At 46.3% G+C, this 16,362-nt stretch overlaps 1 protein-coding gene across 1 annotated transcript in view; it reads right to left on the bottom strand.

The window, feature by feature from the left end:
• DDX4 (DEAD-box helicase 4) overlaps nt 1–12,860 on the bottom strand; it is a 52,343-nt gene extending 39,483 nt beyond the window's left edge. Inside the window, exons 1-5 of the mRNA XM_066601825.1 lie at nt 12,826–12,860; nt 11,578–11,637; nt 9,935–9,997; nt 2,535–2,579; nt 41–85 (exon numbers count right to left, since the gene is read on the bottom strand). Coding sequence (XP_066457922.1) covers nt 41–85; nt 2,535–2,579; nt 9,935–9,997; nt 11,578–11,637; nt 12,826–12,838 — 226 coding nt within the window. The 5' untranslated portion in view covers nt 12,839–12,860. The remainder of the gene's footprint in view (nt 1–40; nt 86–2,534; nt 2,580–9,934; nt 9,998–11,577; nt 11,638–12,825) is intronic.
• Between the last annotated feature and the right edge of the window lie 3,502 nt (nt 12,861–16,362).

Genomic DNA, 16,362 nt, shown 5'->3' with positions numbered 1-16,362 from the left:
CTAAGTATCAAAAAAGTAAACTGAGAAAAGAGAAAGTCACCTCTTCTCCCAAAACCTTTACGGTTATCGAAACCTCCATCGTCACCTAAAGTTAGGATGTAAAAAAGTTATTATAAAAACAAAAGCAAAATCCAACTGCAGTAAACACCAGTACCAACATACATTAGTATACTGAACACTTGGGATCTGCACTGCTCAGATGAAGAGCAGCTACTAGGCTTCCAAAAACTTGACAGAAAACAAAAAATGTAAAACATCCCTCATTGATTTCAATGGCTTAAAAAAAAAAAATTCCTTCAGTTTTTTTTCACCAACAGAAGGAGTGCTGCAGACTGCCATTTGCTCCAATAAAGAAAACAAAAGTGAAGCAAACTGAGAACACTTTTGAAAGTCAGTTGCGATCACTGAAGGGGGTAATCAAAAACATTTTGAAGGGGTTAGACCACAACAACAAACTCGCCTATCCACAGCAAATAACTTGATTGTAGTGGGAATATCTTACTACTGAACCGATCTTAGGAAAGACTCCTGTGTCCTGCTCTGCCCATCACTGTGAGGGAGGGATAGTTTGTAATTGTGGTGCAACCCCTTTAATTCAGTTTTTTTGTTCCAAAAGCAGAACATGTGGGAAGCCCTACTGCAGATGTAAATAAGATCTTAAATGCGAACACCAAAAATGCCAGGATGAGAGTTCTCTGATCCTGGTCATTGCTGCAGTTTGTCAGCCAACTACACTTCCTTGCACTACCCGGTGTGAATATACATGACATGGTGCCAGAGTGATGAACCAGAAGTATAGTTTAGGGAAATATGTAATTATGTTGTTGCAGTATGGATATGGGGTAAGACAATATGGATATGGGGTAGGCTGCTATATCTAATATTAGGCCGCTATACCTAATATTTCTAGACACTATCAAGAGCGGTGTAGTACCATTGGATTGGCGCATTGCCAACGTGGTTCCAATTTACAAAAAAGGGAGCAAAAGTGAGCCTGGTAACTACAGTAAGTCTCACTTCAGTAACGGGAAAAATTTTCGAGGGGATTCTGAGAGACGCCATCGATGAGCACCTCAAGGAGAACAAGGGAATAACTCCTCACCAGCATGGGTTCATGAAGGGTCGCTCATGTCAGACAAATCTGATCAGTTTCTACGATGAAGTAAGCTCTAAGCTTGGCCTGGGAGAATCTATTGATCTCGTATATCTGGACTTCTCTAAAGCCTTTGACACCGTGCCACATAATAGGCTAATATACAAATTGAGACAGCTCGGACTGGGCGAAAACGTGTGTAATTGGGTAAAAAATTGGCTCTATGATAGAAAGCAGAGGGTGGTAATAAATGGTTCGTACTCTGATTGGACCACAGTCGCTAGCGGGGTGCCACAGGGTTCAGTATTAGGCCCCACTCTGTTCAACATATTTATCAATGACCTGATAGAGGGGCTGCACAGCAAAATATCAATATTTGCAGATGACACAAAATTATACAATATAATTAATGCAACGGAGGACAATGTGCAGCTACAAACGGACCGAGATAAGCTGGGGGCTTGGGCAGAAAAATGGCAAATGAAGTTCAATGTTGAAAAATGTAAGACTATGCACATGGGCAGCAGAAACGGATGTCACAAATATTCGATTAATGGAGTACCGCTAGGAAAAAGTGTTATGGAAAAGGATCTGGGGGTATTAGTGGATAGTAGACTAAACTGGAGTAACCAATGCCAGTCAGCTGCTGCAAAGGCAAATCAAGTCTTGGGGTGCATTAAAAGAGGTATAGGGGCGAAGGGTGAGAACATTATCCTTCCATTATATAAGGCACTAGTCAGGCCTCACATGGAATACTGCGTACAGTTCTGGTCACCGGTGCTCAGGAAAGATGTCACAGTGCTTGAGGGGATTCAAAGAAGGGCAACTAAACTAATACATGGAATGACAGGACTGGAATACCCCGAGAGGCATCAAAATTGGGATTATTTACTTTAGAAAAAAAGACGGCTAAGAGGTGATCAACTAACGATGTATAAATACATGAGGGGACAATACAAGGATCTCTCCCAGGATCTGTTTACACCCAGGACCGCGACGGTAACAAGAGGACATCTGCTACGATTAGAGGAAAGTAGGTTTCATCATCAACATAGAAGGGGATTCTTTACTGTAAGAGCAGTTAGACTGTGGAACTCTCTGCCGGAGGAAATGGTGATGGCAAAATCCATAGAGGAGTTTAAAAGGGGACTTAATGTCTTTCTGGAGAGGAAGAATATTACAGGATATAAATATTAGGTTATTTGTCAATCCGGGTATACAGGCAGGTAGGAACTATTAGGCGTTGATCCAAGGAACAGTCTGATTGCCATTAGGGAGTCGGGAAGGAATTTTTTCCCCAAAAGGGCTAATTGGCTTCTGCTCTTGGGTTTTTTTTTTGTTTTCCTCTGGATCAACAACACAGGAGGATAGAAGGCTGGACTAGATGGACATTGTCTTCATTCAGCCTTACATACTATGTTACTATGTATGACAAAATTACCTGTTCTTCCAAAATCTCTCTGGTTATTCACATCATCCGTGCCACCTAAAAAATGTATTAAGGAAAAACTGTTAGAGTAAACTTAAGTATTTTTTTATGCAAAACTGTTTGTTTCCAGTCGAGCAATGGTGGGCTATAAAGCTCTGTGTGATGGTCATGATACAACTATCTGCTAGTCTACTAGATATACCCCACCAACCAGAGCTTCGTCCACCCAGTGATTATAAGCTTCCTTTAACTCCTTGCAGTCCAAGGGTAAATTCACAAACCCTAAATTTGTTACAGAAACAGATATTTTTGGTATAACTTACCGTAAAATCTCTTTCTCGTCACATTGGGGGCCACAGCCTAGACCATGGGATATAGCCACTGCCCTAGGAGGCGACACTAAGCAAAAGTGTTAGCTCCTCCCCCCTGGCTAAATCCCCCCTGCAGGCACTCAGCTAATTAGTCTGTCTGCAAGCAGTAGGAAGCCAGTGGGAGTACGATTATGCATATTATGTTTCATACATACCAAAATACATACTTTGGCATAATTCTCTGCCAAACAATGACCAAAGAACGGAAAGTTCCAGCAACCGCCTAAATAACCAAGGGGTGGGTGCTGTGGCCCCCAATGAACGTGACGAGAAAGAGATTTTACGGTAAGTTATACCAAAAATATCTGTGTCTCGTCCGTATCATTGGGGGTCACAGCCTAGACCATGGGACGTCCACAAGCAGTCCCGAAAATATAACGGGTAGGCATTTAAAGTTTAACCGTGTGGTCAAAGGACCGCCGCCTGCAAGATCCTCCGGCCGAGTGCGGCGTCCGATGATGCAGATATGTGGACCTTATAAAACTTTGAAAACGGATGTAAGGAAGTCCAGGTGGCTGCCTTACACACCTGAAGCGCCGAGGCTCCGTGCCGGACTGCCCAGGAGGCCCCTACCGCCCGTGTGGAGTGGGCCGTAACCCGAAATGGTGGCGTGCGTCCTGAGGTGCGATACTCCTCTGTTATCAAGGACCCTATCCACTTAGATAGGGTGACCTTTGAGGCTGCCGAGCCCCTCCGAAATTACGAAGAGGGTGTCCGTCTTACGGAATTCTTTGGTTCTTTTTACACAAATCTTCAACGCCCTCACCAAGTCCAGGTAGTGCAGCGTTTTCTCTCTCGTGTGTACTGGCGTTGGACAGAAGGAAGGCAAGACAATTTCTTCATTGATGTGAAACTCAGACTACTTTCAGTAGAAACTCTGGTGATGGTCTCAGTACCACTATCTTGGTGGAAAGTCATTTAGGGGGTCTGTATAGACAAGGCCGCCAGTTCCGAGACCCTACGAATAGAGGTAATAGCGACGAGGAATACTACCTTCCAGGTCAGTAGTCGCATAGGAATCTCTTTCAGCGGCTCAAACGGTTGGTCTGTCATAGCCTCCAACACGAGATTAAGATCCCATGCTTGAACCGGGGGTTTCAACGGGGGTGTCGTATGGGCAACTCCCTGAAGGAATGTACGCACAGCCATTCTGTTTGCGATTGGCCTCTGAAACAGCACCGTCAGTGCTGACACCTGCCCCCTTAGCGAGCCTACCCTTAATCCTATTTTGAGACCCGATTGTAAGAATGCCAGTATTCTGGCTACTGGAAATTGCATCGGCTGCACTCGCCGCTCCTCACACCAGGTGAAGAAACGCTTCCAGACTCTGTAATAAATAGCCGACGAGGCTGGTTTCCTGGCCCGTATCATTGTCTGAACCACCTTCTCCGAGTAACCTTTTCTTCTTAATACCTCGGTTTCAACGGCCAGGCCGTCAAATGTAGAGACCTGGAATCTGGGTGTAGTAAAGGCCCTTGGGATAGCAGGTCTCTTCGATCCGGTAGGTGCCATGGTGTGTCGGTCAACATTTCTATGATGGCCGCGTACCAGCTTCTTCTTGGCCAATCTGGCGCTATTAATATCGCTGGTCGCCCTTCCTGTCTGATTTTCCACAGGATTCTTGGTATGAGAGGGATTGGTGGAAATACGTACAGGAGTTTGTATCCTCCCCACGGAATGGTCAGTGTGTCCTTTGCTGCCGCTTGCGGATCCCGTGCTCGGGCCACAAATGGAAGAATTTTGTAATTCAGTCTGGACGCCATGAGGTCCACGTCCGGTGTACCCCATTTCCAACATATTGCCCGGAATACTTCTGGGTGCAACCCCCATTCGACGGGATCCACCGTTTCCCAACTTAGGTAATCTGCCACCCAGTTGTCTACTCCGGGAATGTAGACTGCTGATATTGAGCTCAGATGATTCTCCGCCCACGTCAGTATGCAAGCCACCTCGTTCATTACTGACGCGCTCCGTGTGCCCCCTTGATGGTTGACATAAGCTACCGCTGTGGTGTTGTCCGTCTGGATGCGCACATCCTTTCTTTTTGAGACTGGACCTGAAATGCCGGAGAGTCAGGTAAATGGCCCGTAATTCCAGGATGTTGATGTGCAACTTTGTTTCTTTCTGAGACCAAACTCCCTGAACCGACGGGCCCCCCAGTGTTCCGCCCCAGCCTGAGTGGCTGGCGTCCGTCGTCAATACTACCCGTTGTTTTGGGCCCAGAGGCCGTCCTGCCTGAAGCCTCCCTAGTTTCAACCACCACTTTAACGCATCCTGGACTTGAGGGGTTATCCGGATTCGTTGTTCCAGAGTCAGTGTGGACCTGTTCCAGCGGGACAATATCAGATGTTGTAGCATCCTTGACCGGAATTGGGCAAAGGGGACCGCCTCGAAGGCTGCTACCATCTGGCCCAGAATACTCATACAGTGTCTGATGGTTAGCGTTCTCTTCTGTATTAGAGACCGAACACCGTGTAGAAGCTTGTCTACCTTTGTTTGGGGTAGTAACACTCGGTGCTGGCTGGTGTCGAATATCATGCCTAAGAACTCCAACCATTGTGTTGGTATTAGGCACGCTTTTTTCGCGGTTTACTATCCAACCAAATTCTTCTAAAGTTTCCATCATGACACGTAAACTCCTGATGTTGCCGTCCCGTGACGGTGCTTTTATTAGCACATCGTCCAGGTATGGTATGGCCGCTATGCCCTTTGCGTGGAGTAGTGCCATCACTGCTGCTAGTACTTTCGTAAAGACTCTTGGAAAGGTTGACAGGCCGAATGGCAGAGCCGTGAATTAAAAATGCCTTCCCTGCGTCTCGAAACGCAGTAATTTTTGGTGTGCTTCCCGAATCGGGATATGGAGGTAGGCGTCCTTGATGTCTATTGAGGATAAGAATTCCCCCGGCTGCATGGAGGCTATCACGGATCTGATCGACTCCATCCGGAAATGTTTTGTTTTGATGAATTGGTTCAGTCTCCTTAAGTCCAGTACTGGCCTGACTCTGCCGTCTTTTTTGGGCACTAGAAAAAGATTTGAGTAGAACCCTTGCTTCTCTTGCGCCCCTGGCACTGGTTTTATAACTCCTTGCGCCAGAAGATTTTCCACTGCCAATTGTAGGCTGGCTTCTCCTTCTGGGGTGGCAGGCACTCTGGACTTGCGAAACGAATTCTGTGGCAGAGTCGCGAATTCGATCGCATACCCAGATGCCGCGATCTCCTGCACCCACTTGTCGCTCACGCGACTCCACCATGTCTCCCGAAATTGGGAGAGCCTGCCCCCCACCCTGGTGACACTGGGTGGGGGCGGCGCCACATGCCACATTCTTTGATCCCGCCGCCTTAGATGTTCCCGGTCGGGATCGCCCTGCTTGTCTCGCCTTGAAGGTTGGACCCTTCCTTGCGTCTGTCGGGGTTCTCCTAGATTGGGACCACTGCCCTGACCCAGAACGGGACGAGAAACGCCGAAAGGACCTAAAAAACGGTTTCCTCTTCAACGGAACCTTTTCCTTTCTTGTTGGAATTTGTGGCAAAGACGTGCTTTTGCCGCCTGTGGCGTCCTTTATCAAGTCATCTAATTTAGGCCCAAAGAGCCTATTTCCCTCAAACGGCAACTTTGTCAGGACCATCTTGGACGCTGAATCGGCTGACCAGTTCTTTAGCCAGAGGGTTCGTCTTGCCGTGACGGATGCGGCGGACGCTCGAGCCACAAACTTAGCTGCATCTAGCTCTGCTGCGCATACGAACTTGTTCGCTTGTATGATATTGTCTGTTGCTTCCAGTAGTTCATTAGGTGGAGCGCCTGCTAGAATGTCTTTCCGCAGCTGTTTGGCCCAGGCTATGGACGCTTTACTGCCCCATGCGGCCGCAAAGATCGGCTGCAGGGCGGTGCCCGTGGCCTGATTTCGTCGATGTATCCAATTTTCTGTCTTGAAGATTAGCCAGAGTTGCTACTTCAGCTGTTGGCAACGCCGTGCCTCTAGATAGCCGTGACACTGGTGGGTCGACTACCGGGGGTACCGCCCAACCCTTTTTCAGACTTCCTGGGAATGGGTATGTAACTTCCCAGGTTGCCTAAATTTTGTCAGGGTTCTGCCATTCTTTATTAAGGACGTCCGCGAAATCCTGATCGTCTGGAAAGACCTGTCGCGATGTCTTCTGCCGTCTAAACGACCCGTGGAAGGAGTTGTCTACTGGTTCCTCCGTTACTTGGAGGGTTTCTCTTACAGCTATTACTAAGCTGTCCATTAGGCTCGCCAGTCGCGAAACCTGTTCGTCGTCCAGCTCAGAGGCAGACGAGACCGCGGAGCGTTCGTCGTCTTCTGACCCACTGCTCTCGCCCGCCGTTTTAGCCGTATCCTGAGAAGCCCGCGTGGACGATGCTCGGGGGGAGTCCCGGCGAGCCCCGACCGGTCTCGCAGAGTACCGGGACCGCGAAGAATGCCTTGACCTGTGGTACGTATGGACGGACTCCTTGGACCCATGGGAATCATGAGAGTCTCTGGACCGCCTGGACTTGGAGGGTCTAGATGACCTCCTGGTATGGCGAGATTTACGGGAGGTGTCCTCGCTGCTGCGGCATCTCCTTTTGCGTGCCCTCCTGCCCGGATATTCCGAAGAGGAAACTTCCGAGCTGGATTCTAACCGGCGTAAAATTGCCGCAGAAGATGTGGCCAGGCCGGAGACGGCAGCGGCCAAGGGCCTCGCCCATTGGGGTTCGGGCCCTGGCTCCACAGGGGCGGCGGGGGGCACCGTGATCCCTGGAACCGCGCGTGCCGTGGCACACTTAGTGCAGCGGGGGTCGACTTGACCGCAGGCAAACTTAATGCTGCACGCTGTGCAAGCGTAATGCTTCACCCTCCCCTTGGCCGGGCTGGAACCCTCTGATCTAGGGTCAGACATGGCAAAAGGAAACCCCCGGTAAGTGGGGATGCTACGTACTGCCACAGGAGTACCTGCAGGGGGGAGAGGGGAGGGGTAGGGGAGACACCGCAAAGTGCTGCCTTGGCAGGGATTACCCGATCTAGCAGCTGTTTTGGCGGTTACCCTGATCCAGCTGGAGCCTCTGGTCCTTAAGCTTGAAGGCCATCAGGAGTCGACGTGGGTCCACCACACGGAGATAGTATCGCTGGTGATCCGGCAGGTGTGTGGCAGAAACTGCTGCGGTGCTGCTACAGCTGCTGGTGCCCGTTACAGGAGATGCTGCTGCTGTCCGGGTGCTCACTCTGTAGCAGAAGTCTGCAGGGCCGTATGAGGGCTGGATGCTAGATGCTGCTGTGTGCTGCAAGCTGAGAGCTGCGCACAGTGCTGGGCTCAGTAGTGCCAGACAAACAGGGTGTCTCGCTGCTGAGAGCGGCCATTCTTCTGTCTGGTTGCTTCTTTTAAGTCTGCCGTGGTCGGAGGGGGCGTGGCTTGCCCCAGAAGTGACGTTTTCCGGCCCGGCGTGCCGCCCCCGGAAGTGACCTGCCCAGCCAGCGCCCCGGCGTCCTGCTAGCATGCTGTGCTCCTACCCCTGCTGCCGGGAGAGCTGCTGCCGCCGCTGCCATCCTGATGTCCTTTCTCCACTACGTCCTCCTTGAGGTACCTTGCGCCGTCAGGAAAGCCACAGCCTGTCCGCCCGTCGACCTGTCTCCAGCAGTGCTACCCCCTATGCGTCACTGGTCAGGCAGTGCGCCACTCCAGGGAGGGGGAGCCCTATGGCTGGCGGGTAACCGACTCAGATGCACATTGCATGGTCGGGCCCCTTTTTCTTCACTGGGTGAGACGCCGCAGTAGTGGTGGAGACACCCCCTGCCTGCGTCTCCCCCGGGAGGCCAGAAGAGCCAGGGAAAAGCCCCGAACTCCCCGGATTCCCGCGAATAGCCACGTCTGCCTCCTAGCAGACACTAAGCTAAAGACTAATTAGCTGAGTGCCTGCAGGGGGGATATAGCCAGGGGGGAGGAGTTAACACTTTTTTGCTTAGTGTCGCCTCCTAGGGCAGTGGCTATATCCCATGGTCTAGGCTGTGGCCCCCAATGATACGGACGAGAAATTGCTCTCCCCATACCACTTTTCTTAAGGTCTGCAGAAGTCTATACATCTGCAGTAAAAGACTATTTACATATAAGAAATTGATTCATCAATTCTGCAACAAATCTGCAGTATGTGAGCATACACTGCTAGATTTACACATTGGATTTTTACAACTGGTCCATGAATTTCAATGGTATTAATAAAGATAAATGCTGTGTATACAACTACATTAAGATTTAGTGAACAGGAGAGAGGGAGAGGAAAGGAGGGGAGGGGGGACAATAACACACAAGCAAAACAAGCCTACTAATGAGGTCGACCAATGTGGAGTCACAAATGTTTATTATTTATGTTAAATGTTTTATTATTTACAAATGTCTTTAAATTTGTATTACAGTAGAAAACTCAAGCTTAAAATAATCTTAAAGACACGTATATTTTCTACATGATGTGTAAGACCCCCTGCGAGGGAACATGTCAGATTAAACATTGTTAAAATAAAACTTAATAAAATACTTTGAAACAAGATTTAGTGAACAGAGTCTCAAAATACTGCATCAAGTGTGAACAATTCCTAACTGGATGCAAAGTTTATAAAAAGTTTTTGCTTTGTTCAACTTACACCCTTTACATTGTTTAAACTAGACTGTCAGCTGATAAGAGCCTCATAAGCTATATAATAAAGGGTTTATAGGAGCTGGGACAAGTTTGGAGTGGTCTCTCATAGTATCCTGCCACCCTGTTCCTCAAAGCTCCCCTGCTCGTATACAAAGGACAAGTCGTGTCAGGAGCGCGCGCACAAGTAGCCCACTGTGTACAAAAAAAGTGTTAACTTGAGAAAACCACGGAGTAACAGGAGAATACAAGTGCGACATCCCTGGACGCAAAGCCCCAGAGTTTATAACTTATAGTTTATAATGCTCCTAGGAGCAAAGCTGCTGAAGCTGCCACAGCTTTCTACTGAAAAGGCAAGTTATTGTAGCAGCTAGAATTACTGAAAACAACTGTATAAATGATTCTTCTGAACGTACCTGAATGAAAAGAACCTCCTCTGCTACCTCTTCCTCTTGACCTAAAATTTCCACTGCCAAACCCTGCACAAAAGTTAAAAAAAAAAAAAAAAAAAAAACACTGTCATTCAAATAAAAGTAAAAGCAAAAACACCAGGAATTGCGCAGTTGCATTTTTCCCTTATTTGTCCTCACTGAGAAATTTTTACAAGTTTTCCAGTACATGGTATGTTAAATGGCATTATTGAAAGTTACAGCGCATTTTGCAAAAGAAAAAAAAAAGCCCTTGTGTAGCCATGTAACTGGAAAGTGTTATTTTTTGAAAGCGGAAAAAAATATGAAGAAAAGCTGCATGGGAAGAGGTTAAAGATTCTCCTACCACCTCTTGTAGATAGAGATTGGATCTGTTCATTGCTAATGACTCTACTGCAATAGTGGACAAGCCTATGGGCTCATTTCCACAGACGTACGTGCAAGACGCCGAGGTGGATCACACAGAATTTTCCTGCCATGGGAGCTGGTTATTGCCACGTATGACAGCGATAGTGCACTGCACATGACCGTGTTGCTCATGCATGCAGTTATGCACAGAGTGACTTTAATTCCCTGCTCTGACTCAGTGACATTTCCTATGCAACGCCACCTTTATGCACTGTATTGCATACAGAGTTAAAGATGCTACCCATAGAGATAAAAGCGGTACAAGCGCAATACATGGTGAAATATAGCATGCTGCGATCGTTTTTACAAGCATATTTACAGGCAATGGATATACGGTATTGTAAGTGGTTAAATGAAAAATGAATGTATTTTCATTGCCTCCATTCACCGTGTATCCAGCAGGCGTACATCACATGCGTAATATGCTGTGAAATCACGCTTGTGGGAACGAGCCCATTATCAGTTACATCTGCAACATAAGGGTTCTGCCTCCTTCAGACACTAAGCAAAAACTGAGTTAGCTTATGGCTGCAGAAGGGGTATAGATAGTGGGATGACTTAACACTTTATTCTTCGTGTCGCCTCCTAGTGGCAGAAGCTATAACCCTATTCAGCTGCCACAGAGTAGAGCTCCTGTAAAGGGAAGTCCAGTAAGATTTTTTTGTAAGTGAGGTAAGCAGACCAACACTTTAGCCACAAAGAGCCGCGGACGGTCACAGCAAGTGCAGAGGAGTGCGTTAGGAGCCTGGCAGCATTCAGGAGTGCCTCAAAGATGAATTTGCTTGCCTGGGAAGAGCCAGCTCAGATAACATCTTTTGTGAGGCACCGGAAAGGACTCATCACAGTTTTGCCCATTTGGACGTGCCCTACTAACTCATGAGGAGGCGAAGAGCAGATGAGGAGCCAAACTTGTCACCCGAATAGATTCCAGTTGTCCATCATGCTGGTCCTTAAAGCATGACAGTGCCAGAGTAAGCGTTTGGATAGTGAGTGTCACGCTGCTCTCTGCAGACGCTCGGGTCGGGTCCCACTGCGAGAATTCTCGCAGTCAGATCCGTCCCTGCCGTCTGCAGGCAGCCTTACACTGCACAATAATCGTCCAGATTCTCACTGGAAAGCAGAAATCCAAACCATGCTTGTGTAAAAGCATTTTAAGTTATCAATAGTTTAGTTCCTGAGAACCCCTTTAATATGTAAATATTTGCGTAAAAGACTATACGCACCTGATGTATTATCCCTGCTTGAAAATCCTGTGCGTTCTTCAGTGTCGCATGAATCTAATCCTACAATTAAAACAAGTAGCAACAATGGTTAGAGTCGGCTTCTCCAAGGTATAGTATTGTCATGAATAGCCAGATGACCCTGCAACTGATGTCTGCATGTACTCTGTCAGCTGCTGGACTGATGCCAAATCAGGTTTAATTCAAAGCCTTATCTGAATGAAGTCTTGTCTCATTCCAACATAATAAACCATTATAAGGCCACCAACTTTTAAAATGCATACAAATGCCAGTAAAGTAAGCAACGCAAAGCTATTTCATTGGGAAATAGATGTTACGTGGGGAGATGTTCTGCTGCTTTGGACTCATCTAAAAGCCAGTGTACAGTGCCAGTACACAGTAAAAAGAAACGCTTGGTTTTGGTGGATTTTTTTTCAACATCTTTTCAAACACAGTTAAGTCTTAATTAGTACTCCAAAATGGTACAAATGGAAACTACAACTTCTCGCACAAAAACTAGATAAAAAAAAGTAAATGGTAAAAAAGGTAAAAATATACAAGTTTGGTATCACAGTAATTTAAACAAACTGCAGAAGTTAGCATAGTGCTTACACCGTCCACGGAGTATTAAAGGTAAGACCCATAAAACAAAGGCAGAATCACTGTTTTACAATTTCCCCATCCAAATACAAGTTATTATGCTACTGTACACCGAGACCGTACCATAAAAAAAAAATACAACTTTTGCCACAAAATCCTTCATATTACCAAAGCTTAAGTTCCTAGAGTAGAGTAACACGGGCGATATTTCATTCTGCTACCTGCAGCGACAATCCGCACGTGGGTGATGCAGTGAATGCTTTCCATAGGATAACTATGGAAGCACAGTCCGATGTACACGAGCGGAAAACTCGCTGCCCTTTTCCGCTCACGTGTAAAAATTGTGGCATGCTGCGATGAACCTATCATTGCTGATAGGTCCCTCACGGAAAATCACGGTGACTTGTGTTCTCCTGCTGCGGGAAAGTGCTATGCCATGGACAGTCGGCCTAAGGGGAATCACTGTGTGCTTATGACCCAACATAGTTGCATCCTTCATGAGTTAAAGTAAGAGTGACCAGGAGAAAATTGTACCATTAGACTCCTGCCCCTTAAGCTCCCCCCCCCCCCCCCAAGGGATCTTGGCAGTCTGGGGGGGGGGGGGGGGTGAAAGGGTTGTCTTAGAGAAATTTAAAAAGCTTTAAACTTTACCTTTATTAAACATGTTGCTGTTTCCTCTGTCTGAGCGACCTAAGAATTTTAAGATTAACTTTAGATATTTTAGAATAAAAACAAAAATTACAACATGTGATGACGACTCAAATTTGTTTAACTCCTTTGCTGCAACTTTCTGGGCAATTCCTATGTTAAAACTCAGATCTTTTTCCTGGACAGAATAGTAGTTCGCTATGCTATAGGGTGCAACCAAATTACAGAAACCTGCTCAGTTTTGCACCTTTGTTCTCGAATTGACTAATAAAAGCCTATAAGCTCCATCTGCGTGCCAGTTTCAGTCATTCAGATGGTAGCCCGGTACAGAAAGGCTGGGCGCACACTAACGCAGTATGAACCCAGCGTGTATAATAGTCATGCACCCGTGTCCACCTCACCTTTTTTTTTGTTTTGTTTAGTCACTAAAATGAAATCCTAAATGTTCCAATTGTACATTATCAATGCTATGGGTTTTGTCTGCCACATCTGCCCATTCCCTTAAAGATTGACAACTGGTTAATTTCATTAACAGCTTCCATTGCATTTCTAGCAAACAAGACTGATTATGTATCTGAACAAGTGCGGTTTCTTTTATCCATAAGATGCATTCACACAATGACAGTTTACAACAAGAGATGGTGAAGAACTGCAGTGTCAACAAAAAATGGATTTTTCCCACATACCACAATTTTTACATAATCTTTTGCCATAACTCAAAAACCCCAAGTTTAACTTTACTACATTTGAATGCACCCCTGCAATTTCTAAAATTAAAAAAAGTCAAAATAAAAATCTACTTGAGCTATTTAACAAAAGGCGTGTCTTAAACTTACCGCTAAAACCGCCCGTCTCATTTCTATCATCTAAGCAAAACAGTTTTAAAGAGAAAAAAAATATGTTTATTGTGGTTGGTGTAATATCTCATCTAGAATATTTTAGGTTTTCCTCAGACTTCAAAACAAAAAGTTTTCCGGGTAAAGCGTTTTTACTAACTTTAAAGGGGTTGTCTGGTTATAGAACAAGATACCCCTATAGTGCCCACAGCACTAGAAGAGCTGTACTTGCCTGCCTAGTCGCGTTCCTGGTGTTTGCTGCCGCTGTCACCATTCCAAGCTCCTGGCAACATGGCGCTCCAGATGTGAGCACTGTTGACCGAAGAGCTAGCAGTGTCACCTAACTTGATGAAATAAGCAGCAGCAACAGGGGGCATGTTGTCCAGTAACAGACAAACCCTTAAAATAGTAAATGCAACCCTTAACTCCAACTAAATACATGTACTTGGGGGTAGAAATTATTCGAGCATTTTGAATTTTTAACTAAGGCTCTATTCATACCAGGTTTGAAACATAGATTAGGAGCACTTGCGACATTTACAGCAGGCCTGCAACATATCTAACAGCAGGCACAAACGCATCCCAATATATGTGCATACAGTAGGATATGACACAGTATAGCCACCTCCTCTATAGCAGCAGTCCCAGACACTGGAGCTCAGGGTGCTGTCCTGGCAACAGATGTGCCCAGACATAACCTGGCAGCAGGAGGTGCATGAGTACAAGTAGCCATTTACTGGCTTTGGTGTCTGTTTCTGGGTGTGTACCCACAGCACTGCATGATTCCACTCAGCTCTGCTACTCCACCCCAAGTCCCTCTCCTTTCCCTCCTGAGGCTGCTTCCAGTCTGAGCTCCAATTACATAGCTGTTCCTATAAGGACAGTTACTTTGCAGGAACTTATGAGTTGTGGTGCCTAATGAACCAATCAGCAGCTAAGCAGATTGCAATCTCCAGGAGCCAGAGACGTGGCAACAGAAGGAAGCATGGAGACAGTTCAGTGTGCGCCTGGTTCAGCTGCACTGTGAATGCTGTGTGATGTGGACGGTGCAGAGGAGCAGCATACATACTTGTAACACACCAGGTGGCAGGTTGAGTGACTTCCATACACACTAATAGGCTATATGGATTTTTTTAGAGAAGAGGGGGTGCTGTAACTGCATTAATTCAGCCTATGCTAAACGTTAATACCTACCTCTTTGCCTATTAAATCCCTTTCCAGGAGATTCCAAGTTTTGATTGAAGTCATCTAAATAGTCAATAAAAAAAAAATCCAACAAATTACAAGGAACACGATTTTATGCTGTACAAACATTAAACAAAAATTGAAAGGGGTTTTCCAGTTGAATTTTGACCAGTTCCCATGAAAACGTCATCCATATCTGATCAATGTGTAATTGCCTGAAGCGGCCATTACACTGAAGAGTGCAAAGACCACTTCACAACAGCCAAAGCTCCATACGTTTCATAGCAGTTGTGTCTTTTACAACAGCTTAATTCCATTCATTGAATGGGACCGAGCTGTTAGTGGCTCAATTTTGCAACCAATGGCCAAAGTAAGCTTATACAAGATTTTATATATCTCTCTCTCCCCCACCCCCCCCCACCCCCTCTCTCCATCTATCTCCAGAAATACTCATGGCAAAAAAAAAGTGTCTCCATCTTTTTACACCCCTCTCTGATAGCAGCATCACGCCGATTAGGGAGATGTCTGCTGTCTGGATGTGAGCAGTAGATGGACACAGGTAAAGGCCCATTTACATGTTAAGATAATTATTGGGAATCCTCGTCATTTCCCTCTTCCACTGTATTGTTTCATAGTGTTTACACAAAGTTCAAGTGGACGATTGTTTGCTCAGGTGGACATGTGTATGTGAGAAGGGAAAAAAACCCCGTTGGTTTTGTGCCAGAATGGGGATTGGCTTTTGAAAGAATCTCTAGGTGGACTTTTTTACTTTGTGGGAAGAAAAAAAACATTGTCTACTGCAGCAGTATGTGGATTGGCTTTGAAATGAGTCATTTTGTTTAGCTGGGCAAACAATCCCCCCTCTCCTAAAGTTGTTTGAACAACTGCTATTTAAACCTAAGGACAAGCTAATGAACTAGCGACTTTATGCAGGCTAAAACTCAGCAACCAACGATTGTGGCTTAAAAATTTTTTTTCTTTACATGTTCAGTTATAAAATCAGCAGATTTTGTTTACATGGGGTGCTGCCAACATAGGGTGCTGCTTAGTCGAATGGCATTGTATCTTGTCACTACCCGGAAGCTAGGGGTGTGAAAGAGCTTGCATGAAGGAACGCTCCTGTCACACCCCTAGCTCCCAATTGGCTGAATTCAGTAAGGTCCTAGCGGCGTGTGTAGTGATTTTTGCCTGGGCTGGAGGGTTAGCGATTAGTTTTCCTGTTAGGCTTACATTATTAGTTGTAAATGCAGAAGCCCTTACAGCTATAAATGTAAGCCTCATAGGAAAAGTAATCCCTAAACCTTCAGGGCAGGCAAAAATCCCTACACATGCTGCGGCTGTGCCGTCAGTGGTCCATGCAGCCACTTTTTCTCATCTCTATCCCAGCCATTGCCTAATCCATTAACTGTTAAGGTGTGCTGTCAGTGTGCCTTAGCCGCCACTCCCACTCTGGCTGCGGTCCTCCTGTCATGTCAGAACGGCACTTGGGAGGATTCAACAGGGCCGCCACACCCTGCCT

This window comes from Eleutherodactylus coqui, chromosome 5 (genome assembly GCF_035609145.1).
Source record: "Eleutherodactylus coqui strain aEleCoq1 chromosome 5, aEleCoq1.hap1, whole genome shotgun sequence".
NCBI classification, from domain to species: Eukaryota; Metazoa; Chordata; class Amphibia; order Anura; family Eleutherodactylidae; genus Eleutherodactylus; species Eleutherodactylus coqui.
This window is presented reverse-complemented; position numbering and strand designations above follow the sequence as displayed.